This window comes from Aythya ferina (assembly GCF_964211825.1).
Source record: "Aythya ferina genome assembly, chromosome: 1".
Taxonomy (NCBI): domain Eukaryota; kingdom Metazoa; phylum Chordata; class Aves; order Anseriformes; family Anatidae; genus Aythya; species Aythya ferina.
The window spans coordinates 142,587,583-142,614,879 of NC_140296.1; the positions used below are offsets into that span (position 1 = coordinate 142,587,583).

The following is a 27,297-nucleotide window of genomic DNA, read 5'->3' on the forward strand; positions in this document are numbered from 1 at the left end:
CACTCAAAGTTCCAGGATTAGAAGGTTCTTCTGGAAAAATTGAACAGTCAGCTTTGTGTGAGCAGGAGAAAGGCTGTTTCAGCAATTGGACAATTAAATTAGAACACAATCCCAGACTACCTTTAGGAAAACTACAAAGTATAGTAACTACAGAAAAAGATGTCAAGTTTGGAGATATTAAGACATTTGGTTATCACTCCAAGATGACCTCTTTTGGTGCTGAGAAGTTGTCTGACCAGACTGTACTCTCATCCCTTAATTGATGTCAATAGAGATGGTGATAATTCAGTCATTCCTGGTGTGTGTTTTGGGATTCAGTTACCCAAATAACGGTATCTAATGCCATGTTAGCTGTCCCAGGATATGTGAGACATTCACAAGAGGCTGATAGTGTGACACACAACATCTGGAAGGTCTATGCAATTATGAAGTGGCAATAGAGGTCCAGTGGGATATTCTAGTGCACCTGAAACGGTAATAGACACCAAGGTTCAGACAATGGATCTGCAGTACTGTTCTCCTTAAAACCAGTAATAAAGTTATCAATAGGTATCCCGGAGATATAAATTGGGTGAGAAAGGAGCTCATTTCTATCTTGTATGTACAGTGGTGGAAGTCTTGAAAAATTAATTCTTCAAGAGCAGGCACACTTAGGGCACTCACTGGTAGGCAGAAGACCACAGGGAACAACACAGGTGTGCATCTTTTGGTGTCTATCCTAATCAAAAAACCTTTTATCATTAATATTACCCTTTCTACACACTTTAATAACTTTACTTTATTCACCTGCAATGGAATATAAACCATATTTATGGCAGAAAACCCTCACTTCCTAGTAAATAAAATTTTATATTGGAGTGCAAATTGCCTTTTGGAACATAGTAAAATGTCTTCAGTGTGGTCTGGAGGTCACTCTGCTAAAGCAACCCAAACGGTTTTTCATGCCATTTAATTTTTCCATGCTGAATTTTCCTTATCCATAAATAAGATAAACAATACTGACTTTTTTTGCAGAGGAGCATTTTGAGAATTAACATGGCACTTTTTAGATTTTCAGATGGAAATTGCTCTGTAATGTAAAGTAGCATGGTTAAGAACTGAATGCCATAGCATAAATTAAAATTATAGAAGGTTGCATATATATATATATATATATATATATATATATATAAATCTATTCCTAGAGGTATTTTTTAAGGTCACAAGGAGAGAAGATTTACTATTCTCTATTCTCTTTTGGTCACCAAACTCTTGTTCATTAAAAGTTTAGGTGTGTATTTCCAAGTCCCATGAGGCTGCCACCAAGATCAACTGGAAGAACTGAGAAGTTAGGTAATGAAATACTTTCACTAGACTATCCTAACTCATGCCTCAAAGCAAAACATACAGTTAAGACATAAACTAGAGAAATGTGTCGATGCAGTGCATGAATTGTAAGAGGAATGTGATTTTTTGGTTGTTGTTGTTCCTTCAGTTAATACTTTTAAAAGACTTTTTCTAACACTTGTAGGATCTCCTTGGGAAAAGAGCAACAAAAAAGTTAGATTTTGTCCTTCACAATACATGTTCCAGATATATTAGGATATATAACGGAGATCAAATTTTAACCAAAGATCTGTAGCTTTTGGTCATGAGAAGTCAAATTCTCAATCTTTTCCAAGCAGGCATCTCCTGACAAACTTATGAGGCGAAAGTTCTGCTTATTAAGGTACAACAGCTTCAAAATATGAATGACTTGATGGTGGGAACAAGGAGTAAAATAACTCTGAAAGAACAGTAGAGGGTTTTACTCCATGCCTCATTCTATAAATTGACAGTAATTAAATGGGTATTTAACATGCTGCAAACATGTTAAATAATCATTAAAGCATTCTAGTAAAATTATCAGAATCTCAGCAAATTAACTGTACTAATTTCTAAAATAAAAATGACACATTCTCTACACAGGTCAAACAGAACATAAGCTATGCATGTGCATCACATATCCTTGAGTTTCTGCACAAAGAAAAAGTAGAACAGCAATCGGGCTAAGCTCTGTGCACTCTAAGGAAAATGCATTTCATTATTAGGACTCATTGGTATGAATAAAGCATAACTTGCTCTACTTTAACATATTCATTCCCTATTGCTATTTTTTTTATTAGTCAGTAAAACAAACAAAAAAAAAATCAGAATTAAAAGATAATGCATCTCCCATGTATGGGAATAAAGCTTTTTGTTACTCATACCACTGAGACAAAAACCAGATCATTGCCCAGAGTAATTTCTGTCCCCCTAAAACTGTACCTTTATTAAAGGTCTACAAGTTCTGGTTCAGAAATAGGTAACAAAATAAGAATTCCTTACACTTTGTTATATTTAAGTTACACTGAGAGCATATTTGCCCATAAAATGGAACAAGAAATGTAGCATTTGTATAAATAATACACTTGAGGTAATGGAGATATAAACGTACACATCACAAAGCCATCTGGAGCACAGTTTTCCCCAAATTTGGGCACAAAGAGTATAAAGAAATGTGTTGTCCGCTAGGGTTTCTCTAGGCATCTTTTGTACTTTTCAGCTTCCCGCACCGAGGAAGTGATACTCCAGTGCTCCATGTTGTAAAGGAGGCAAAAGGTCCAGCAGTTAGGACCACTGGAGTGAAGCCTTGGTAAGAGGTTGCCTGAAGTGATTCTGCATGGCTCCATAGCTATTTGATTAACATTGACTCTAGCCCACAGGCTCCTTCTGTTTGGGCCAAATGCAATGCTGACACACTCTGCAGCTCAGCACCAAACACCCTTTCCATTCTTCAACAGTTTACTTGCATTTCTGCGTGCTGGTTTCTTTTGGCTCCAAAGACAGCTTCACCTGCAGGGTTTCATTTTTCTGTTTGACACCTTGCCGTTGATTTTCCCTTATTGCACAAAAGAACTTGGTCCAGTGCCTCTTTCACAAATGCCTCTTTGTAGTAAACGAAAGCCTTAATGATCATATTTTGATTGTAGACTTGATTAATTTTGACTTTGTTTAATTTGTGACCTTTGCTGAGATCTTTAGGGCTGGGAATTAGAGAGCACACTGTACCACTGTACTTCGGACATTGCAGGTTTGCCAATTTGTTTCATGCCTCATTTGTCACAAAACCTATGAAATTGTAGTCCAAAGCCAGCTTCATATTTTTCAAGGTGAGGCAAAAATGTTATTTGTTTTTGTTTTAAATTAACATCTCCTTGCTACATTCATCTGGTTTTTCAAACTCAAGACCAAAGCCTCACTAACAATGAGAATATAGCAAGCAAGACAAATCTAAAGATCAGCTTATCAAAAGAGAACAGCTTGCTTCTCTGCAATTACAGCACTAAAGTGGTAAGATAAGCATACTCAATTTTAGGTACAGGCATACAATAAAGAAAAAAAAAAAAGGATGTAGAAAGGATTTGCATGAGAACATACTAGAAGAGAGAAGTAAATGAGGATTTATATATCATACTTGCACAGCTTTTTCTATTAAACATTTGTCTCAAGTTATTTAAAAACATAGAAACCTAATAAGATTTTGATTTCTGACATCACTGAAATTCTGTGGCCACACGATTCCTTCATGTGTGAAGGAATCACATCATGTTTCTGGCTTCAGTTTACTTCTTTGAGAAACAACAACAAAATTTCTCTGTTTTTATGAAAAAGAAGACTTTGATAAACAAGATCCTTCAGTGAAAAGAACTAAACTGCACAGTATTAAAACTTGCATTATTGATATTTTTAGAAAATAATATGGCTAGCAGAAGTCATAACGACTTTCTCCAAATACCAGGAGATATCCCTGGCATTCTTTATAAGCTAACCAGGCTTAACCCTTTCACATCTCCAACCTACTGAGGGCTTGACAGTGAAAAAGAATTTTTAGCTATCTTTAACCAACAAAGTGAATGATCTAAAAAAAAAAAGGTAGTTTCCCTTACATGAGGAATATTCAAAATGGATTACATGCTAGGACAAAATTTCTCTTTAGAAGTTGAATCTGCAAACCTAAGCTGGTATTAATAGAAAGAACTAAGCCCTCAGCGTGATATGTAAAACAAGTTCACATATATAATCTATATATTTTTGAAGAGACAATTTTGGTTCTTATAGACATCAACTCAGGGAAGTATATGATCTGTGCTAAAGAATCTGCAAGACAACACCCTCTCTATTCTGTTTCATCTTCATGAAAGCATGCTCAACCATACCTAAGCTATTTGCAATAGGTTGGTGTCATTTGTGTGTAAAAACCTGCAGGGAACAATATTCTACACCCTACCCACACCCTGTTCTTCAGTTTAGTGAGATCATTTTGAATTCTCATCTTCTTCTCCAAAGTGCCTTAATACCCACATTGGCATTTTGGCAATATGTCTTTTGGCTTGTCAGCCACATCATTACTGCACATTTTGAACAGTAGGAGACTTGGAGGAGACCTTTAAGAAAATCAGGTAATACAGGTTTCCATTTTGACAATGAACTAATTGTTCTTTTCCAGCTACCTGCTTATTCACTTTATAGTAGTTAATCAGGAACATAATCCCTACTTTGCTGATGAGACAGTTCTGAGAGATAATGACAGAAATCCTCCTGAGGTCAAAACATATCACATCTACTGTATTACCAATGGCATACGGAGACACCTTGTTGATTTGTCATGATTTAATCTCCACAAATTCAGGTTACCTGTTACTTAACACTTGACTGTTTTCTGAGTATTTACAAATAATATTTCTTATTTACTCCGACATATAGCTAGGAACTGAAGGTAGACTGATGAAATCCTTTGGTTGCTTACAGCTACCTGCAGTTTCATAGCAGTATTGCTGGCCTCAGAGCTTTATTTATGAGATTAAACTAAATGTTCAAACTAGTTGTTTTCTAGATTATTTAGCAAATACTACTTTATCATTTAGTTCAACTTAGAATCACAGAATCATTAAGGTTGGAAAAGACCTCCAAGATCATAAAAAAAGGTTGATCCCTAGATTACAAAGTGGATATAAACTAGTGTGATCTTTTAGTTTCCAATGCTTTCTTGACGTAAGTTTTAAAGAGCAAAAAAAGCTGTAAAGTGCCAGCAGACTGAAAAAGAAATACGGGTTTATGGAAAGCTATAGCATTATCTGTTTTGTGCTTGAGCAAGGGCTATAAAAAGGGATCTAGGGAACACCAAATACAACATTTTGTTGAATGTTTCAGTCTTTCCTACAATTCTGTATGTCCTAGTTCCTAGTACTAAGAACGATAGCTCTCTCTCTCCTGTAGCCTACATGAACTATAATGCTATATATTGGACTGAGAGACCTGAATAAAACAATGACAACAGCACATCTTAAAAAAGATGCTTTTAGGGTACTTATTGTTTTCTCTTAGGATTTCCAAGCAAACAGTTCTGGTCAATTTTCCTGTTTTTAACTCCTCTTATGATAGTCCCTTGTGCTGCACACAAGACACCGCCAAACAAACCAACAAGCTCTCAAACCCTCTCACTATGGGATTTTCTCAGAACTTCCTTAGACTTGCAAATGATGTTTTTTATTTTGCCTAAAGATCTCAAATATACTGTTTGAGAAGGGAGGAAAACAAAAAGATATACTGAATATTACATAGTGAATATTCACATTCAGAGCAATTTCAAAGATTATAGGGGCTGCCAACAATTTGGGTCATTTCCCCATGTTTCTTATATGACTCCCATTTCTTCTCAGTTTGTCCTCCAGGACTGTAGGGAACCAATTATTTGCTTTAGAGGTTATTTCTGTAATTAAAGTAAATTGACCTGACTTCTCTTGAAAAAGGAATTTCTGGTCGACTACAGAAAATAACATGAAGTTAGTAAGCTTTGCCTTACCTACATCCCGCAAAGCTTCACTGCTATTTCAAAAACAATAAAAGAATGACTTACATATGCACAGTGGCCATATGAGCACATCTAACCTTTGAGATTTCCCTCCTTGTATTTTGAACTATGTTGACGATGTCCGGATGGGATTTACAATGGCTCAAAGCTACTATTGTTCACACTACATTAAATCTACAATATATGCAATGAGATACCATAATATTTTCACTTGGAACTTCTATTAACCCACAACTTGACTGTATTTAATGAAATATGTAGTGCTCACAGAGTTGATTTATATGCATCACTATTTACAGTGCGCGTTTATAAAAGAGTAAAAAGCACCCTAAGGAGCTCATGGTTCTTTTGACTTTAACAGAAAGTAAAAAGCGCCTGATTTGGTTTAGCTCAGTAACACCCCTAGAAGCCCCAGAATCTTATAGCAGGATTAGGAATGGCGACAGGAATCACTGATGCAGCTGAAACAGCTAGCATAGGAAATGTACTATTGCTACCAAACCTGCACCAAAAAACACTCATGCATATTTTATTTTTAAAACAAAGACCACAGTCATATTTATGTTTGTTGTATACGTATATATCAAGTATACAGAAACAATAAAAAAAACTGCTGAAAACCAGGAAGTCCATTTCTGTCTGTGCCGTTCTAGAAATAATTGGAGTGGAGCATTCATACACCCAAGGGAAAAATACATAGATTCTCCTGAACAGATAAACCTTTACTTCTAAGAGAACTTCTGATTGTCTTTCATTACAGAAAGTGTATTTTAGAATATAGCAAGGGGAACAGTGCTTTTTTACTGAAAAATTCCTTTTCAGTATCTAGCAGAAGGTGGTATGTTGGTGCCCTCAGAGCTATTTTACAAGCAATCTGCTTTAAACATTAGTCAAAACAAATCTGTCACTGACTCCATTCTTCTGCCAATTTAACATTAGTTAAGCTGAGTGATTATATCTAGAAAAAGGGATTATTATTTTTATTCTTTTAGATAAGATGATCTGTACAATACGCAGGTTATGGTAAACACAAACTTTCCCCAAAGTAAAGTCAGTTGGGCAATGAAGAACACAGGGCACTAATGACTTCCAAGACACTGTCTTGTGCTGCACCTGCTCTAGGTTTGCAATAATGAATTAGAAAACTGAGAAAAGACAGGAAGGGTGTTCATTTGCTAATGCTAGGACTGTGTTAGCCTAAAATGTTACACATTTTAGTACTCTCTGTGTATGCCAAAGATCTCTACTGATGAGATTTTTCATCCTAATTTCTATAAGAATACTGTAATCTGTAAGTAGAAAAAAAAATGAAACCTGCGCATTGTTAACACTGAGGTTATATGCTATGCTTTTTGCATTCTGTCTTGAAAGAGGTGTAATTTCATTGCACCATCTAGAAATTGGGTTCCCAGAACTACTCAAGGGATCACCTAGACTCAACCCAGACCCCGGAAAACATCCAGTAGAAAAAACACCTCCCATGGAAAGGCATGGAAACAAGAGCACAGTGTAACTTACTTTTCAGGAAGTAAATGACTGGACCTCCTTTCCCCAACTCCACCCTATAACATTAATAGCCATAGGAATTACTGAATGGAACAAACCCCTTTAACACCACCTGGTGTACTTTTCAGCAGTTGGTCCTGCTTCCAGGCCTGTCATGCCTCATTAAGATAGTACAGTACTTTCTCTATATAAGACTGTTCTGGGGGACCATAGAATTCAAGATAAAATGAGATATGGAGGTTTTATCATAAGACAGAATGGGACTGGGGCATATAGTGCCAAGATTTTAGTATCTGAGAAAACCACAGAAGAAAAAATTTTTCAAGGAAGGTGAAGAGTGAAAACAAACCAGTTACAAAAGACATACATAACTTCCCGATAGTTAAAGAAACAGAGGAAACCACAACAATCCAATTCTGTCTCTGCTCATATGGGGCACCTTGTTTACACAGGCTTCACTAAAGGTCTCACTTCTTTTTCTACTTTGCAGTTTATCCTTTCTGCTAAACCTTAAGATTTACATTTAATAGTTCTCTCACCCACGTGAATCATATGACCAAAGAGCTTTGTACTGGTGCCCATAAATGGGTTGAGCTTTTCTGCTTCTTTCCATGATTTAGGACATTCTACAGTTGGTTTCACTGAAAACCAAGTGGCAGGCTGCCTCTGATATTACCACCTTACTGATATCTAAGGCTGCTTGAAGGCTCACTGACAGTGCAGCAGGACAGAAAGGATAATAGACATCAAAACCTTACTTGCCAAAAGAGGGAAAGTGCATAAGAGATTGTTTTCTATCAAGCTTTGAGCTGAATGAAATAATTACAGCAGAACCCACCAAATGTCGAGGTAACCGAGATCTACTGTCACGTTTATGAAGAGCTTAATGGTTCACTATAGTGAGGAGAATTGTGAAGCCAAAAAAAATGAAAATACATTTTCTGGCCCTTCAGTAACCTTTATCCTTACAAGACATACAACATATCTACACGTAGCGTTTCAGCTTTCCTGCTGGCTTCTGTGGGACTCATTTTGAGATTAACAGCAGCTCCAAGTTCATTTTATTTCCAGTCATTCAATCTTAATGTCTCTATTTTCCAGTAATTAGAAATGGGCATTTTTTCACATTTCTGACTACTGCAACAGAACTTTTTACAGCTTAAAAGTCAAAATCTTACTGGGTAAGTATATCAAAATAAAATAAACATATATTTTTATGCTCAGGAATTAAAAAGGACAAAACGATGGGAACGGGATATTTTTTATGTTCATTTTTACTTTGTGTCCTCCTCTGAAATAGGCATTTTAATGAAAAAAAAAAAAAAAATCAAAGCTTGGAGGGGAAAGAAGAGGCTGCTGCCATGCACTTGTTCAGCTTTGCCCCAGACAGTAAATCCTATGGACATGGAGTGCCCCCTGTGGGACTGGAGATTACTTAAAATTGCAACAGTAATTACAGGAGGAGCGCTGGCACCATTGCTGTGATTGCCCATTGGCCTGATATACCAAGTGACTCATAGACCTTACAGTCTAGTTCAACATGATGAAGACTTTGAGCTTACCCTAGAAAGCCATACCTTGCAAATGCAAGGTTAAGATATTACTAATTTGTAGCACACAGGACAAATGTGAACTCACTTCAAACTACAGAGACAACCGTTTATATACGTAGAACATACACATACTTCCTTTATTCCTTTGCAACTAGGAATCATTCTTCTCCTCTGGAGAACTGTCATAAGACCATAGGCATAAAATACGACTCTACAGTGACTCAAACACTTCTTTAATTTCCAAGAGCACATTTTCCAGTGCGCTGACAAGCTATTGGATGGACATTGATACTTTTTTTTTTTTTTTTAAGTTTTGCTCATCATGGATATATATAGCATGAAAAAATTTTGTTTGTTGAGTCTGTTTGCTGCGTTTGAATTACTTCACACATCATTTTGAACCAGCAAAAATTACTTTTCTGGCAAATAAACTCTGTGCCAATTAATCAGTTGCTTTTGGACCACTTTCAATTTCAAACTCCTACTCATACCTCCAGACAATACTGCTTTATTGCTGAGAGGATGAACTTTTTCAAAGATAAACAATCATGGCTTTTGCTGACTTCTTTTTCTTATCTGACAGCCAGAAAATGAACGTGTGGACTTATCAACCATCTACCAAATATTTTAAGCAGACTTGCATGACATACAGGAAAACTGTAGCAGAGAAGGATGAACATAACACTGCCTAGGTTGGCATCTTGTTTTTAACAGTAGCTCTCAGCAGGCCTTCCAACTCATGGATAAAATAAAAAACAAATGCAATCGACAGCTTAATTATGCTACACAGCCCTGGTTCATTTCTGATCACCACCTACCCTCTGTACCAACAATCTTAATTAAACACTATCTGGCGGAAAAATGGAATGCATTCATGTAATCAAATAGTACCGTGGTAAATATTCAAAAGACCACTCAAATAAATTAACGAGTAGTTAAAACACATTTATGAGAGCTTGATTTTGAAACAAATTATGTTCCATTGTAACAATTCCTTTGTAATATCCTTGATTATTTTTAAAGAAAAAGAAAAGATAATAGTAAATTATTCTTGGATAAGTAATACACTTTGTGATGTGCGCCAGCAGGATCAAGGATTCAACTCTGACACGCCAACTACATTATATAAGTCTGCATCACTTGAATTATAGAGCTAGCAAAGACTTCATTTAGCAAGAAAGGGCATAATTCAGGAAAGGGCTGTTGGACAATTTTCTAAAGGAACAGATTGAGAAATGCTCCAACTGGGATTTATTGACCTTGAAGCAGATGACTTGGGAGATCTTCTGGTCCTTCTGACCAAAACAAAAGGGCTGCCTAGACAAAAAAAAAATAAAAATAAAAAAGTCTCTTCTCTACATGCAGACACAGTGTCTGTTCTCCTTCCCTATAAGTAGAGAGTCCACTGCTACAGTTTTGGCAATTGCATGAACTCGGCCCCAGATTAGAATGTTTGTGCTCAGTTATTTTCACACACTGCCAAAATTTGCTGACAACACCAGGAGAAAAAAAGGGAAAGGAAAACTGGTGATTTTCAACAGTTTATAACTCAGCTCAGCCTAAGCAGGTTTTTATGGGACAAAGAACAGAGATTTCTCTGTAGACAGCACTTTATTCCTGCCTAATTTAAAAGATTTGCTGTGAATGATGGAAACATTAGAACTTAAAGAAAACATAACAAAACAAAAATCCTAGCAGTTCACTAATGTTTTTTTTTTTTTACAGTAGATCATGTTTGTTGATATCAATAGAGAGACCATTATCTAGCTGCTTCATAATTATTTATAACAAAGATAATTTTTTTTTTAAGAAAATAAAAATATTAGACTTAAAGGCAGAGGTGTTCAAAATACATAGTACTTCTTTAAGGAGTGAAATTTCTTCCTTGGAATACTTCATATTTCTGCTGTTCCAATGCCACAGTAGTCCCTAAAGAGTGTGAAATGATCTTCTCAGAGTTACAGAGTCAGTAGTAAACACAAGTTGTACTCTAAGAAATGCTATTTTAAATGTATATTATCACTAACATAATACATAACAACTTCCTAGCACAACCCCAAGGTAGCTTTCTGGAGGAATCTTGCTGCTTTAACTTTCTTTCAGTCCACATCTAGAATCTCCTAAAGCAACATAATCTAAGCTATTCTTCTTCTTCTTCTTCTTCTCTCATTCTCCCCTACCTCATTAGTTGACTGTAGGGCCCAAGCCGTTAAACTTACACCTCTAACAAATTGCAAATTTAATCAGAGCTGCATTTGAGTATCTGAAACTCTTCCACTGAAGTGTGCCCTAAAACTTGGGCAACAATATTGCTTTATGGTAATCATGAAAAGTAAATGTACAGCAACTACTGTTTTCTGTTAAGGATATCAAAATCTGTTCAAATGCTTCACAAAATCATTCAGTTGCTGTTATTTTTTAATTGAGACAGTAGAAAACATTTTGTCAACATTAGAAACTTCTGCAAAACTGGAAAACAGCTGAGAAGAGTACTTTTTAAAAGAGGCATGGACTGGGAAAATGTGGCAACAAAGAATATACTGAGGTTCCTGTATATAAATATAAGATATTTAATTGACTGGGAGTCCTCACTAGAGACTTGTTTGCAACAGAGCCTCTCAGTGAGCATGAGTTTTTGAAGTTTGGATGCGTTTGGCAGCTTTATAGAACTTTAAGACAGATCAGCTATGTCTAAAACATGTTTAGCTAGTTAACTATACAAATGTAATGTTTTTTCCATCTTTCCGTCCATGTGCTGACAGCATTACCATTCTCTCCAGTGTTCTTCTTCTTCCTTCTGAGGTACAATGGATCTACCAGTTTATGCAGTTCCCAATACTAAATTTCAGTACAATAGCTTTCCAACAATAACTTACTTAGCTAAGAGAAGTCATCATTTAAAAGAAGTGAGTAGTTATATTGAAAGCGCTGGAGCTACACAATTTGAAATACATTTCAGGATATACTATACAATACGTTTATATTTTAATGAGAAGGTTTGGCAGAGCAGTTTGGCAGAAGAAAGTACTGCCAAGTGATTGGATATGGGATATATCTCCAGTTGCTTTGGATTCCCACATCACCTTAAGAGCTATTCTTCCCATCCCCCAGTACACCAACTCTCAAGCCAGTCAAATTTATAGCTCAATAAAACTTTTTTATTAAAAATAAGAAGTGTGGCTTTCAAGTACTGCAGTCTTCCAATGTCCCTATGCCAGGTCTAGATCAGACTGTAGTAGTTGAATATGATGCTGAAGAAGCTTGGCCCACTTTGCAGAGCACTCCTAAGTTAGAGTTTCAAGATCTAAGCCACCTCTCTTTCCATTTTGTAACAGCTGTTTTTCTATCCAAGAAAATAAAAGGAGGGGAAAGGGGAAAAGAAAAAAAAAAGGAAAGAAAAAATGAAAGGAAAATGAAAGAAAAAAGGAAAAATGAAAGAAAAAAAGGAAAAAAAATAAAGAAAAAAATAAAATAAAAAAATAAAAAAAGAAGGAATGAAAAAAAAAAGAAAAAAGAAAAGAAAAAAGAAAAGGAAAGAGGCTAGTATAGAAAAGCTAAATAAATAAATAATGGCTCACAAAAACCACAGTGGAGGAACCACTGCTGGTCCTGCCAATAAAAATGTTCCTTCTCTTCAGGGCTGGCTAAACAACTGAAAGTGTTTCTAATGAACTGCTGGCAGCACTATCCATCATTGCACTAAATGGATTCATGTCTCCCTAAACTAAGGATAACTATTCATCTATAATGCACAGTCAGAAATTAGGAAGTATTTAAGCCTTAGAAGTCTAATTCCTCACTTTTCCCCATCACAAAGCTTGGTTTTATTCAGGTCTCCTAATGTAAAGATGACAAGAGAAGTCTGATAGAGAAATTCAGTCTCAGTTCAAGTACTAATGAATCATCCACATGAGTCTGAAAACCACTTTAGCAGACTAGACATCTGCCGTATCATTTCAGCATTGCAACTATCTGACAATATGTTTGTCTCATTCCTCCTTCCTTTTTATCATTTGTTACATTGACTTGTGCCTTCCCTTTAAGTAGATCATAGGCCACTCTAGACAAGATGGCACATTCGTAAGACTTAAAATAATTGGGTCACAACAATTGTTTAGGAACACTGAAGATGCCATTGTGCAGATAATAGCTTTCTACTGCAAATGTTCAGAAGATGTGTTTTTGAGCCCCAACAGAAGTATGAAAGTAATGTAGATAATCCCTAGTCAGAAGTCACTTCTGAAGACTTGACTGATTATATAGATAGCTGCCTACAAAGGCATACTCGTAAAATGGTTGTCTTTAGGTCACTGGGGATCAGAGAAGAATTCAAAAATATCAATAAAACATGCTTACAAAAAATGGTAAGAAACACTTACTTCATCTCCAGGACTTCCTCCAAATGTTTTCTTCTTTCTGCTCGTAGGTTGGTCAAATGGGTTTCCTTCTCAGCCAAAGACTGTTGAGTAGAGGACAATTTTGCTTTCATAGACTCCAGCTCCTGCTTAACCTTCTCCATGGCCATCATCAGCTCCTCTACCTAAAACATTTTTGAGGAAGGCAGGAAGAGAGAAAAAAAGTACAATGTGATCACCTGGAACTTAAAGGTCACAACTAAATCAGAGTCCGAGGTTACCAATGCATGTACACTGCATAATACTGTAGACCAGAAGAAGCATCATCTAGCACTGTGGAAACTACATCTAAACTTGATGGAAGCAGCATTATATTCTGTGGCTTAATATGCTCTGCTGACTGGAACATTACCGTTATGATACCGTATTACACATCTCCAACTCTTCAATATTTCTATTTTAGAAAATGTACCACAAGGATAAATAGATGATCTATATGAATTAAATTAGCTCAGAAAATTGCTAGGTATTAAATAGAACACATGGATAATATTCTGAAAATGTTCTCTGTAAGTAACCCCTAAAAAGAAGCTACGTATGTACTTTAAGAATGAAGTTAACAATGTTTCTGAAGTAGGGAGAGGACTGGGTTACCATGCAGATGTAAGTAAGGATACTTCCCTCAAAATAAATGTTGAACAATGCTTATAACCACATTTTGTGATTTAGCAACATAAATTACCTTCAAAGAGTTACTGATAGCAGACAGGTAAAGAACAACGCTCTTATCTCCAGGTTATTACAAGATGGGAAAGGTTCACAATTATCATAATTGTAGGTTCTAGAATAGATGCTGCACAGATGAATCTATTTGTATTGTGTTCTGTACTATGAGCAGGTTTTGTCACAGCTGCAGTTCATCACTTTAACATGCAAAATCACAATAAATGCTGAAGCATAGCTATATGTAGTATAAAAAAAATGGATATTTTAACAATAATTTTATAGTAATGTTAGATGTCACAGAGATTTCTTTCTCCAACATCATCCTTATAGATTTTATCTATCATAACCAATCACTCATAAATAATTTTATAATGTGTTTCAAATGTGAGAAACTCAAATGTTACTATTGCACACGATCAAACATTCGTATAAATTTAGTATGACATTACAGCATTGTATTGCATATCCCCAGACAACAATCAACTTGTGCTTCAACCTAGAAGTGAATTACTGAAATTATATTAAGCTCAATTTCTATTTACATGGTTTTACAATGAGTTGGGAGCATTACTCACTATACAGGTACTAGAGGATGTAAGGTGTGGAGTCTACCACTGCTTACGGTAATAAATCAAACACTCCAAAAGGCAGAGCTATTGGCTCAGGACAAACATTGATAATCATCCTCAATCATTTATAAAGCAAAACTGTAATTTAGAATTGGAATATTCATAAAATCTAGCATAGACATACACTGCTTAAGGCAAAATGCCTATCTATTTACGCTAAACTGCAGCTGACAATAGAAATTCTTGTGCCCAGCAAATTAAGAAAAATTTAAGAAATGTCATTGTCAAAAACTATTCAAAATGTACAGCCAATACTTCACCCAGCAATCAGCAAACTGAAGGGGAATTTCAGTGATGCATAGTCAAAACTGGCTAGCATGCATAAAATAACCCAGTTTTCCTGTCTTGTTCATGTGCAAAACAAGACCAGAACCTCTGTCAATTTTTAAAATAAACAAAGAGAAAGCTCCGTAGAAAGAAATGGGGAAAAGTTAGAAAAGAATGTAAAGAAAAACTGCAGAAACAATGAATAGCAAAAGTACTTCTGGGAAGAAAACTGATACCTAGAAAGAGAAAAATAGCAACATGCTGGACAAGTGAAGGTGTACTAGTATATCAACTTCTACTTCCTATGGCTGGATCAGAATTATCGACATAAACATTTTCCTTTAAATCAAGGAGAGAAGAGGCATGGCATCTATAAAATCCTCCGCTTTTAACAAAAAGCAACCTCAAATAAACAAGTCCCCAGCCAACTGCAACAATCTAAAAGGTTTGTGTCAATCTGTCAGTTGCCCAAGATAAAACAATCTTTGAAGCAACAACTTTTCCATAATGAAGTTTGAAAGATTTCTGCCATCTGTCATTCCAGTCCCAGTCATCCAAATTTGTGATATTAACACCAAAGGATCCGTTTGCTTGATGCAGATCTGTAGCATAACAGTTCTGTGCTACTAAGACACAATGAGGCTGAAGGCCAATAGCTAGGGCAAGGCAGTCACTGCTGGGTGGCAAGATTAAACCCTTCAGCAAAGGCTTATATTAATTGGAGTACTGACTTCTGTGGGTATTATATTCTTTTTCTAATCACTCCATTCGGTAATTTTTTCATTCTGAGGTTTTATTCTATGTTTGTGAATGTTAACATAAAATTGATCTAATCATATATTGGGAACAGACAAAACGTGAGTAGATTTCACGTGGCACCAACAACTTTGCTTACTGAACTGTCACTACCTTCCATTCTGTCTAGAACCCATCATTTGTCATGCTACTTACTAAGGACAAAATTCACTGAAGTAGTAATGTCTGTATTTACAATAAAGACTTCATTGTTTGAATTCATCAAGCTATATAGATATTCCATGGCAGCATTTCCATTAAACTTATAGAAAAGAAAAACTTTTTATGTGGCAAGTTATGAATCTTAGTGCAGATCTGTTTACATGTCCCTGTAAGCAGTCCTGTGAGAAATGATACAGAAATAATCACTGGAAGCAACTTCCTTGCAATAGATGTCTAATTTAGCCTATACATGAAACTTTAAATCCACCCTTGATTTTTTTTTCCCCTGAGAGCATCTAATTAAATAACAAAGAAAGTGTTTGCCAATAACCAGAGATTTCTGAGACATGCTGTTGACGTTTTCAATTTAACTCAAGGTAAGCTTGTGTCCAATGCCTAGAAAGCTCCTATTTCAGAATGTGTAAAGAGCATACTCTCACTCCTCTTCTCTCTGTGCTGAAATGATAGTATAATGGCATGAAAGAATCCATAGTTCAAATGTATATGGGGTTTCAATCATGCAGATGGTCCAAGCTGTTATTCTTGTTATATTTCTTTCCTTATTCTTTTTTTTTTTTTTTTTTCCTCCTTCTGGTCAAGTATTTGAATACTGTTATGATCAAGTGAAGAAGACTTTTAATGAAAGGTCTCAAAGGGCATGACAAAGGGACTTGACTATTAGACTAAGAACCATGCATACTCCTAAACTGGAGATATGGTACCTCAGATGCAGTGATACATGGGAAACTTACAGTTTGATGTCTAACTACTGAAAAAAAAAAAACCAGATACATTTTCATTTTTCTGACTTAGAGAAAAAAATTGTATTTCTTCCAGTATAAATACAGGTGCTGTGGGTTATGAGATAGCTGTATATGTTCATTAATGTATCTCAAAAGTTCCAGGCAGAAACAAAAAGATGGAATTTTAGAAAACAAAGATACAAGGACCACTAGGAACAATTTATTTTCAATGAGCATTTCATAAATCAATCACTAAAGATCTTGTTTTCAAAACCACCTCAGGAAACTAACTTACATATTTAAAATTATTGGCTTTCTGAACATAGGCCTTTCTTGGATAAACAACGGATTAGTATTACAAGACAAAATGTACTAGAAATCTGTACTTCTGTCCAAAATGAATTAGGCCACCAAAACAAAAGGTCTTGAAATTACAAGTCAGTAGTAAGAATACTACAAGTCCTGAAAAAAATAATTAACATTTCTCATGAAGTTCTACTCAGTGTCTCAGAGGACCCTCTCCAACTTTTTTTCAGATCCTGAGTTTTTAAGCTATTTTTCATTTCACTGTGTACATTAATGAAATGATAAAGGGACTGCAAATTTCTGCATTATCTTTTACTGAGCTGAACTGATTAGACTGCAGGACAGAGAGAAAAGAAAGAAACAGACATGCAAAGAAAGACAAAGACAAGAGTTCTGGCTCCATGTAAACTTGTTTGGATACCAGAAAATTTTCCCAGAACAGATGTTAAGACATGGAAAAAGCACAGGCCAGACTTGGGACTTAAGTATGTAATTTAACTGCCTCAAGTAACATATTACAGGGAGAATGCATTGAGTCTGACATAACCTGGATTGCCAGCAGGACCAGATGGTTTGCTTAAATCACGAGCTAATAAACCTTTACACAAAATAGAAGGAAATGAATTATGGTTTCATCACAGCCCCATTTTTGTTAAAGCAGTAGGGTGGCTTTAGGTACTCCTAAAGACCATAACCAAGACACTTAACTAAATTCTTGGCTATTCTGAATTGAGGGAACAACTTTCAAATTCTTATAGCTATTGGGACAGCTGATGGGTATAGCTTTTTGAGAGCTAAAATATCAGGGGAGAATGAGAGAAATAAGTAAGCAGTAAAAGGAGAAATCTTAGTTTTCAGTAAAATTAGAATGTTATTTCTGGTTTGTATATTAACGACAGCCATTAGCTGAAAGACCTGTTTAAAGCTCTGCCACACTGGCAGCGGAGCAGAATGGCACAGAGCAGAATGGCCCTGCCCCTATCACATGCACAGCTCTGGCTCTGCATCAAGCCCCTCTTACTCACTACCACTGCAAGAACATGCATATTCTGGAAGGCATACAGAGAAAGTGGGTGCAGCTACTGGCTTCTCTGTCACGACAATGCTGTCACATTGTCACTAATCCTTTTGAAGCACGTATGTGAGGTTAAGATGCTTTACCTCCGCTTTTATTCTGTAACTGTAAGGATACTGTAAGGATATCCTAAGGTGAACAGATGTTCATCACATAAAGAGAATGCTCTTCCCTACACTGTACATGCTCCACATGGTCATTGTTGATGAACACTACCATGAGATCCTACACAGACAAGTGAAAAAAATTTTTTTTTGAATGTTGGAATTCCTTAGCTGAGATCCTGCCTAAAGAAACTGGGAAATAAACATAGCAGAATGTTGTGCAACAGTTACAGTGTTTCTGCATATCACATTTTCCTCCATCCCAGAGGACGTCAGATTCGCAGCACCCCTTTTGCCAAAGTCAACTGTGTATAGTATTACAGGGCTGTGGCAGACTGCATGTACTAAGAAGAACAGTTTTGTTTTTTTCACAATGAAGAGAGGAGTTGGTGTCAAAACTGAGAAACTGGCTGGTGGATTATCAGTTCTGAGACAAGGCAAGGTTTCTGATTATCTGTAATATACAGCAATAATTTTAGTGCTAAACTATATATACAACAAGACTTTTAGAGATGAACTGCGTGTTTCTTTACATTAATGTGTATCCTTCTTAAGTCTTTGAGTCACTGATGACTCTAAGCAATGAAGACTAATAGTCAGACTGACCAGAAGATATCTGACATTACAAAGTCACTCCTGTAGTACCCCCAGAAACACAGGAGTACTTGAGTACCATCGGGAGTGATTTTTGCTCATATTCTGAGAGCCTTGTGTTCTTGGTGTGAAGGAGAAGGAATCAAAGCTCACATATGTTTAGGAAAGAGAAATGTCTCCTGAGCTTAGACGTTAGGACTGAGGTAGTTACAGCTGTGTCCTGTTCGGATGTTTGGAGGTAGCTTTGACAGTTGTATCTCCTAAATGAGGGCTATAAGCCATATAAATAAGCAATGGCCGGCTGCTGGGACAAGAGCTCTTGAGAAGGAAGCAATAATCCTCTCTGCTTAACACACACACACTAAATGAGTCACACTAGGAAAAAAAAGCGAAAGACTGAATTCAGATTTCTGTTAAGGACAGAAGCCTGTTGCAGTCTCCATCATCTGAAGACTATAATAGGTTAAAATTGTATTTTTTACACTGTATTGAGCTAGAACCTTCATCTGATGAAGTATATTCACTATGCTTTTTAACCCTTGCAACCATACCAAAGGAAGCTGACCAATTTTATTTTACGTGGATCTACAGTCATATAGTCATATGTCTTGTGTTCATCTTCGTGACTAGCAATGAAGTTCTCCAGTCCCTTGAGAACAGAGCAGCAATGACTACTTTGAAAGATAACAAACAATCTTGACAAAAGTTGGATTTAAAAACTGGATTTAAAAATTACTACGTTAGTACCATTTAAAAATCACTACAGAGGTAGACAAAGTAGAATTTAGCACACTTAGCACTTTCTGCAGAATTTTGCACATACAAATTTAGCACTATTTGTTAATCCAAACAACTCCTTCAGAAAAGTGGCTAATTCATGATACTGCAAGCACAGCTCTAAACAAAGACATCTTCAAAATAGCTTGACCTTTCTTAGGGTACATCTGTGATTGCTGCTAAGGTGGTAGTAGTAGTAGTAACTGGGCCAAAGGAAGCATTTCAGCTCAGACTTATTACCAAAGGATCTAAGCTCACAAGGAGTCTGCAAACCACACTGGCTTTCCTTTTGTTGCATTTTAGATAGTTTCATGTTAACTGGGGTATGTCACCATGGCAGACTTAAATTTAGACATACCCTAATAATATTCAAAGTAAATATTTAATGCTGTGCTACACAGCACAGATTGTCAATTTATATAGTTACAGATTGATTCTCCAAAGAGAAAAATTCTGGGATGATATATTAACTCACTACATGTAGTGAAAAATGGTATGCTAATTCACCATTCAGCTTCAACACTCTTCCCAGAAGATGTTAAGGATTATGAACAGTTATTATGTGAAAGCACATGCATTTACATGAAGGTTGAACATATGGCTAAAGTTTAACTGAAGAAGTACAGTCTCATTGGCAAGCTCAGGAAAGTTTCCACCTCTGCTAACTTGAGGAAGCAAATCTTTAGCATTGTAGTTAATAGAAAACAAAGATCAGAATCTAGCCACAGCAACTAAAAAGTAATCCCACTGTTCTGAGCCAACTGAACTAAGGCTACAATTCATTGAAGGCTTTGAAGGAATCTGATGATAAACAGCAGTACAGCAACGTCTGGAAGCTTTTGCGTCAATAGGAAATGTTTCAGAAAGAATCCTCAATTAAATTAACCTCAAATCTCTCTCTGTCACTCTTTTGTGTTTTTCTGTATAGAAGAATGGTCCAGAAATGAATACAATTTCTTTTCTTGCATTTAATGTATTTTGATGAAAAATCAGTTGTCACAAAAAAGTGTGTGTTTTTCTAATTTATAAATTTAATATACAAGTCTTATGATTTTTTCTATTGCTTTAATCTACATATTATTGTATTAAATTGCAACCTTAGATGCAAGTGTAAGATCACAACTGGAACATGGAAAAGAAATTCCAATTGGAAAAGTCACAGCACTAGCTTTAAGCAAATATTAAAGAAAGTATTTGCTCCAGTCCTTACAATTCCAAGTGAGCTTCACTGTAAAAATCTGCATGACTTTCTCTTTCAAAGCAGACTTGAAGGCAACTCAAGACTTTTTTCTTGAGCCAGAGCAAATACAATACTATGTAGAATTAGGCACTTGAGAAAATACCATATCAGATAGAGAGGTGGCAAGATGGAGTTTTCTCTAGTATGCTTTACTATATTAAAGGAGATAATTTGAGATCAATACTTGTCTATTAAAAATTTAAAAGGAATAAAAATCCAGAAAAAAACATTGTTAAGATTCCTCTTTGCACCAAATTTCCATGAATCAGTTTCCATCAATATTTCTCATTTCATTAAAATGGAAAGCTGATTTAAATGGAGAAATGCTCAATGTATATTTTGAACAGAAGCTAGCTATAATTTCAGTATCCCCAATTCTCTTAAAAGTCATCAAATTTTGCTCACTTTGCAACTGGGCAACAAGTTTAATAAAATTAAAAGATTTGGGTTTGTTTTTTCCTCTATAATGTTAGAAAAAGATTTCTGTCCGAAAGTCATCTTTGGTTATGATATTCTATTTGATATTACAGAATCACAGAATCACAGAATTTCTAGGTTGGAAGAGACCTCAAGATCATCGAGTCCAACCTCTGACCTAACGCTAGCAGCCCCCACTAAACCATATCCCTAAGCTCTACATCTAAACGTCTTTTGAAGACTTCCAGGGATGGTGACTCCACCACTTCCCTGGGCAGCCTGTTCCAATGTCTAACAACCCTTGTGGTAAAGAAGTTCTTCCTAAGATCCAACCTAAACCTCCCCTGGCGCAACTTTAGCCCATTCCCCCTCGTCCTGTCACCAGGCACGTGGGAGAACAGACCAACCCCCACCTCGCTACAGCCTCCCTTGAGGTACCTGTAGAGCGCAATAAGGTCGCCCCTGAGCCTCCTCTTCTCCAGGCTGAACAAGCCCAGCTCCCTCAGCCGCTCCTCGTAGGACTTGTTCTCCAGGCCCCTCACCATCTTCGTCGCCCTTCTCTGGACCCGCTCAAAACTGAACACAGTACTCGAGGTGCGGCCTCACCAGAGCCGAGTACAGGGGGACGATCACCTCCCTAGCCCTGTTGGTCACACTGTTTCTTATACAAGCCAGGATGCCATTGGCCTTCTTGGCCACCTGAGCACACTGCTGGCTCATATTCAGCCGACTATCCACCATCACTCCCAGGTCCTTCTCTGCCTGGCAGCATTCCAACCACTCATCTCCCAGCCTGGAGCTCTGCTTGGGGTTATTGTATTTCTGTTAATTATTCATTGAAGAAAAAAAATCCGTAAAGACCCCCAAATAGGTACAGCTGAACACACCTATGACAAGAATAAAAACTGTACTCTGTAACACCTCCTGAAAAGTACATTACTGAAATCAGAAGGAATTCTATATTTTCCCTGACATACTGAATCACCCCTCCCATGTATGCAGTGTGACTTGATACCAATCTGGATATTTGTAAAGGGGCTACACAATCCATTAAATTACTCTGGGAGGACAAAGTAAATTTAGGGAGAAGCTTCACGTCTGTGAAGCTGGTGGCAGTCATTTTTACCATGCACTATGTCCATTTTTACCATGGACACAGTGCACCTTACATATCCAAAATACTTCCTCTAACCAAACAAAAAGAATCAGACAAAAGAATGAAAACATTCTAGATCTTGAAAAACAATTGCAAGACTTCAGGCTAATCATTTTGTTAAAAAGTTCTAAAAAACATTTATATCAGTACAGGAAATTTAAACCTAACTTTTTAGTACATATTTTAACTTAATATGAATTAAATACACATACGACTTTGTATGTGTATGTATATACATACTCTCACAAAACAGATTGAGTTTGGCAGACTGTTATAGAAAGGAGTTTTGCAGAAAATATTCAAGAGTTCAGCCAAATAGAGTGTAGACTGCTTAGACAAATCAATGGGAAGCAATCAGGCTCCAGCAGCTTCACCCCCAAACCATAGCTTGGATAACTGCCTTGATCTTCAATCACTTGGTTTACCAAACTTCTCAATAAGAGATAGAGAAGAACAGATGAAAACGTTAGTTAAAAGCAAACTATCCAGCATCTGTTATAGAGGAGACAAGATTCTGACATTTCTACTGTGCTCAAAAAACAGCTGTAGGTAAGTAGCTCGTGAGAAATTCCACTTTATATCTTCCACTTACAGAGACCTATAGGAAGTAACTATGTGTAAGAATTTGGGCTGTGAAATAACTCCTACATTAGACATATTTTAGAAAATATTTTAGATCTGTTCCAGTAACAGAATAGCACAGCAAAAAGGAGATATGTTTAAATTTATTTCACATTTTTAGATGATACTTGATTATAGTCAGTGCTGAATGTTAGGGTCCAATACATAATAATTATGTTGTAAATGTATTTTCTATTCTTACAAGAAAAATAGTTAAAGCAGTATATGTTAGGAAGTTTAAACAGGATCAGAACGGTGGTCTGATGGCAAGTGCAGATGAGGAGTATCATCCAAAACTTGGGTAGACTTTTTGTATAGAACCTTACAGATACAACAGAAAAGGCTCTTGGAGGCTGAACTGTATATTCAAACCTCTGCAGACCCTGTACTTACAATAGGGAAATCCTGATGAACAGGAGGTGGGGAAAAATGAAAGAACTGGGGAGGAAGTTCTAGCTGACTGACTTATTAACCAATTCCATATTTTCCTAATAAACAGATGCAAATTCAAAGTGGGCACATATGACAGAGGATTTCAATAGTTTTGTTATCAACATATTTTACACATCATATTTACATGACTGAAGATTAAAACCTGCTGAAATAGCTTATAAAGACATTGGGAGGAACAAATTAGTTCCTCCCAACGTATTGTTTAAACGTACGTTTAAACAATACAGTACTATTACAATATTCAGTGTTTTGTTTCTTCTCAAAAGGCTAGGCAGAGAAACCTGCCATGTGCAGGATAAAAAGACACAGTGTATGACCACAGATAAAGCTATTTATAGCTATAAGTTTATATACTTAACCTAAGTTAAAATTTCCCACTGAGAACTGTAACTTCAAAAAATGTTGATGGAAGGTGTCAAAATCAGACCGCTAACTCAGCAATTTCAATTTAAGGAACTACTTAAGGAAGAAAGCAGAGAATAAGCAATGGCTAGTCTTTCATGTGTTTATTTGCCATAACCTCTTAGGGTACCAAGTTGGATGTTAGCTGACACTGTATAGAGTGAGATAGCACTTAAGCAGGATTTGATATTCATGAGAGAACAGAGTTACCATATTATCAGCAGAGATACTACTGAAAACTGAAACTATCGCTTTTCAAATTTGAAGGAAATAAAATAGGACAGATGATAAAATGTGATGTACACATTTTACAGTACACCACATTTGGCAGTACACCATCACACTCTTAGAAATATCAGCCTACTGTAAAGGCCACAATAACAGCTTTTGGTAAAAACATTTTTGTCAATAACACTAATACAATTTTGTTAAAAATAATACTAAGTAATTCCTGGCTCCATTTCTGTGTCTTGCTCCCACAATTCAATGCCTCCTCAGGTGTGCTTCTGTTCTGTGTGGGGATCCATGAATGAGATTAGCAAATACGTCCCTGTGAAAAAACTCATTCAAAACTGTAAGATAATTACTAATGAATTAGGTCATTCCTCCATTTCACAACATGGCCCCAGCAAGACTCAGGCTGGTAAAACTGAAGGGATGGTCACTGAAGCGAGGGGATAAAAGTGAACAAAGAGAGGGAGGGCACAAGCACCTCAGATTAGTACAATTGCTAATTTCCTCTATTTGTGAACTATGCCCTCCAGTAATTAGGGATCAAAATGCAAGTAATTGTAATACTGTGTTCCATGAGCCAAGGACCTGACACTACCTATTATTGTCACTGAATTATAAAATCTGAACTTCTGTTTCACTTTATTGCACAAAAAAGCCTTATTTTTTTTAATGAAGAAACACATTCCAAGCATTGTTCTGGGAATGGTACTGATTATGATTTAGATGATATATACAATAAATTTCTGCCTCTTACTGCAATCTTATGAAGACTATTAAAAAAAGAAAAAAAAATATGTGTCCATATATCCGTATACTTTCAGATTTCAGTCTAATGGGTTGAACTAATGGGATCAGGCACAGTCTATAGCTATAAGTAATTTACAGTAATATTTACATACAGGATTCAACATGTGAAGCAACAAAACCAGCTGAATATACTGGAAATAAAGAAGTTGTTGAAGAACTTTCAAACTTTCATATCCATGAAGCTTTTGTCAGCTGGAGAAATCTGGCCAAATATAAACAGTGTGTTAACACACTTAACCCTAACCCTTCACACACATGGTCAGGATATTCTCAAACACTGGATTAAAAAGAGCAAGGTTTTAGTCTGAAATGGGTATCTGAGGACCATGAAATCCTGAGTAGCTTCACATGCAGTGTATTTCAAATCTGAAGCCTGTAAAGTAGCAGGAAACCACATATCATAAGATGATGGAGGGTAGGATTACACAACACAGGACTACAAGAACAACATTAAATATTGGGGTAGAGGTACACACAGATGAGATGTCCTCATACCTTGAACCACTTAAAGCCAAAATGGTTGACCTCATGCACTGATTCATTAAACAGCTTCAGACAGGCAGTGAAGTGGCAGAATGGTAGAAAACAAGATAAACAGAAGAGAGGAAAGAAAAAGCATGCAATTAAAAGCAAATTATAATCATTTTGGACAATATTAAAATTTCAAACACACACCATTCATATTTGGTCTAAGAATGTTTCTAACCTATTATTATCACTTGTAGAGATCAAAAGATTAATATCCTACACAAAACAAAGCCTTGCCTTTGTAAAACTGTAAAGCTAAGAGTGTTTCACGATTCTAAAAAAAACAAAGCAAAACAAAAAAAAACACCTCACCAGAACATAAAACAAAGCAAGCATTCTCTTAAGTTATTGAAGAAATTAAAAATATTTGAAGGAAAGTTCCTTCCTCACTTTTGAGGTGTAAAACAGACACTTGCTATCAATCTGTTACTTGACTAATCAAAACCAAAATCCTATCGTACCCCGTTTTGCCCATCAGCTCTCCTGATGCTGAGTGGAACAGGACACTGGTTACTTTTCCTTTGTGCTGCATTGTTGGTCATATTTTATAAAGCACAGTGTGTCACAGCTGGTGGCTTAGTTCTTCTGCTGGAGTAAGACACAGTTGTCATAATCAGCGCTGGTACGGACTAGAGCTTTTCCTCTTCTGATCCCACTACTTTCAAGCCACCCTTCTTCCTCCTCTTCACTTCCATCCTAACTACTACATTTCTTTCCTGTTTACGATGCTATTGCCCACCATATTCCACCAATCTTTTCCCACACATCTTACTTCTTTTGGCTCCCTTCCTGTACTCACAGCCTCTCAGTGGTCCTCATGGCTTATCGACCCTCAGACTGCACAGTTCCCTGCCTTGCCTCATCTTTCACATTGTAGACCCATTCAATCTATTTACCAGTTGCCCCCCATTTTCTCCAAGCTCTGACCATCTGACCTCATTGTTTGCCTCGCATCAGGCTTTGCTGGTGAATTGTTTGAAAAGTTCCCTTGCTGACAAAACTGAAATTTGTGAATATTCCCTAAGCACTAATTTCTTTCTATATTTTAGTTTTAGGATGTCTCAAGTATAAATAAAATTTCACTTCTATAACAGTTTCCTGTTTTACTAACCCAGACTTATCTCTTCTCCACAATAAACCTGCTGCTAACAGCTCACAGTGGACAGACATCCATAAGGAGCTCATGCTAACAGGCTAAAAATGAGTCCCTCCTGTCCCTCCTTTCCATCCTGTGACTGAAACGTTCCTCATTATTTCATTTCTTTTCATCCAGGACGGAACAGATGTCACATTTTTGTTAATCTTGATATCTTTGACTCAAACATCCTTGTACAAAGGTTATTGTGAAAAACTTACTTGCAGAATTTATTTTATGGAATATCTCTAATACCTGTTTTCCAATTGCACTATATTGCTATAATTCTTTGGCTGGGTTTCTTTTGTTTCTGAGTCTGCAGTCTTGTGCAGATTGAGACAATTTGTGCAGTAAACTTGTCTGTAGCTTTTACTGCATTAATCTTAGTAGCATGCTTCTTTGCTAGGGAATCAAATATAAGTTACCCATCATCTACAAACTGTACTTCACCCACCCTTCACTTTAAATACTGAGATGACCTGTAATCAGCCACTAATACAAGCCAACACCATAATTATATTTGTGTAAATTTACAAGTTACATTTACCTTTGTAATTATTTCCCTAACTTCAGATACTTCTAATACCTACAAAATCAGCCTACAACCTTCTTCAGAACTCTCTCTCATAAACTCACTAAACCCTAGACGCATCTTGTTTTGCGTCTATAGCATAGCCATCACAAAAGGTTGAATTCTACATGGCTTCTGTGTGCCCAAAAGTACAATTGTCAATGTCCTCTAACAAAGAAATTAAAACATTATGACACCCTAGGTAACAAATTGCATGCTATTTTGGTTAATTTGCATCTCAGCGTAGAACTTGCTCCTTAGTGAGATAC

The 27,297-nt window shown here is 36.4% G+C and overlaps 1 protein-coding gene across 16 annotated transcripts in view; it reads right to left on the reverse strand.

Moving 5' to 3' along the window:
* The window catches only part of ERC1 (ELKS/RAB6-interacting/CAST family member 1), a 302,320-nt gene that overhangs the window by 95,739 nt on the left and 179,284 nt on the right, over nucleotides 1–27,297 (reverse strand). For 13 of the 16 annotated variants that reach the window (XM_084511007.1, XM_084511005.1, XM_084511011.1 and 10 more), the window contains one exon: nucleotides 13,311–13,471. In XM_084511007.1, coding sequence (XP_084367133.1) covers nucleotides 13,311–13,471 — 161 coding nt within the window. Of the gene's footprint in view, nucleotides 1–10,008; nucleotides 10,249–10,737; nucleotides 10,861–13,310; nucleotides 13,472–27,297 lie in introns of those variants that run through there. The other 3 variants (XM_084511000.1, XM_084510998.1, XM_084511002.1) reach the window with 3 other exon arrangements.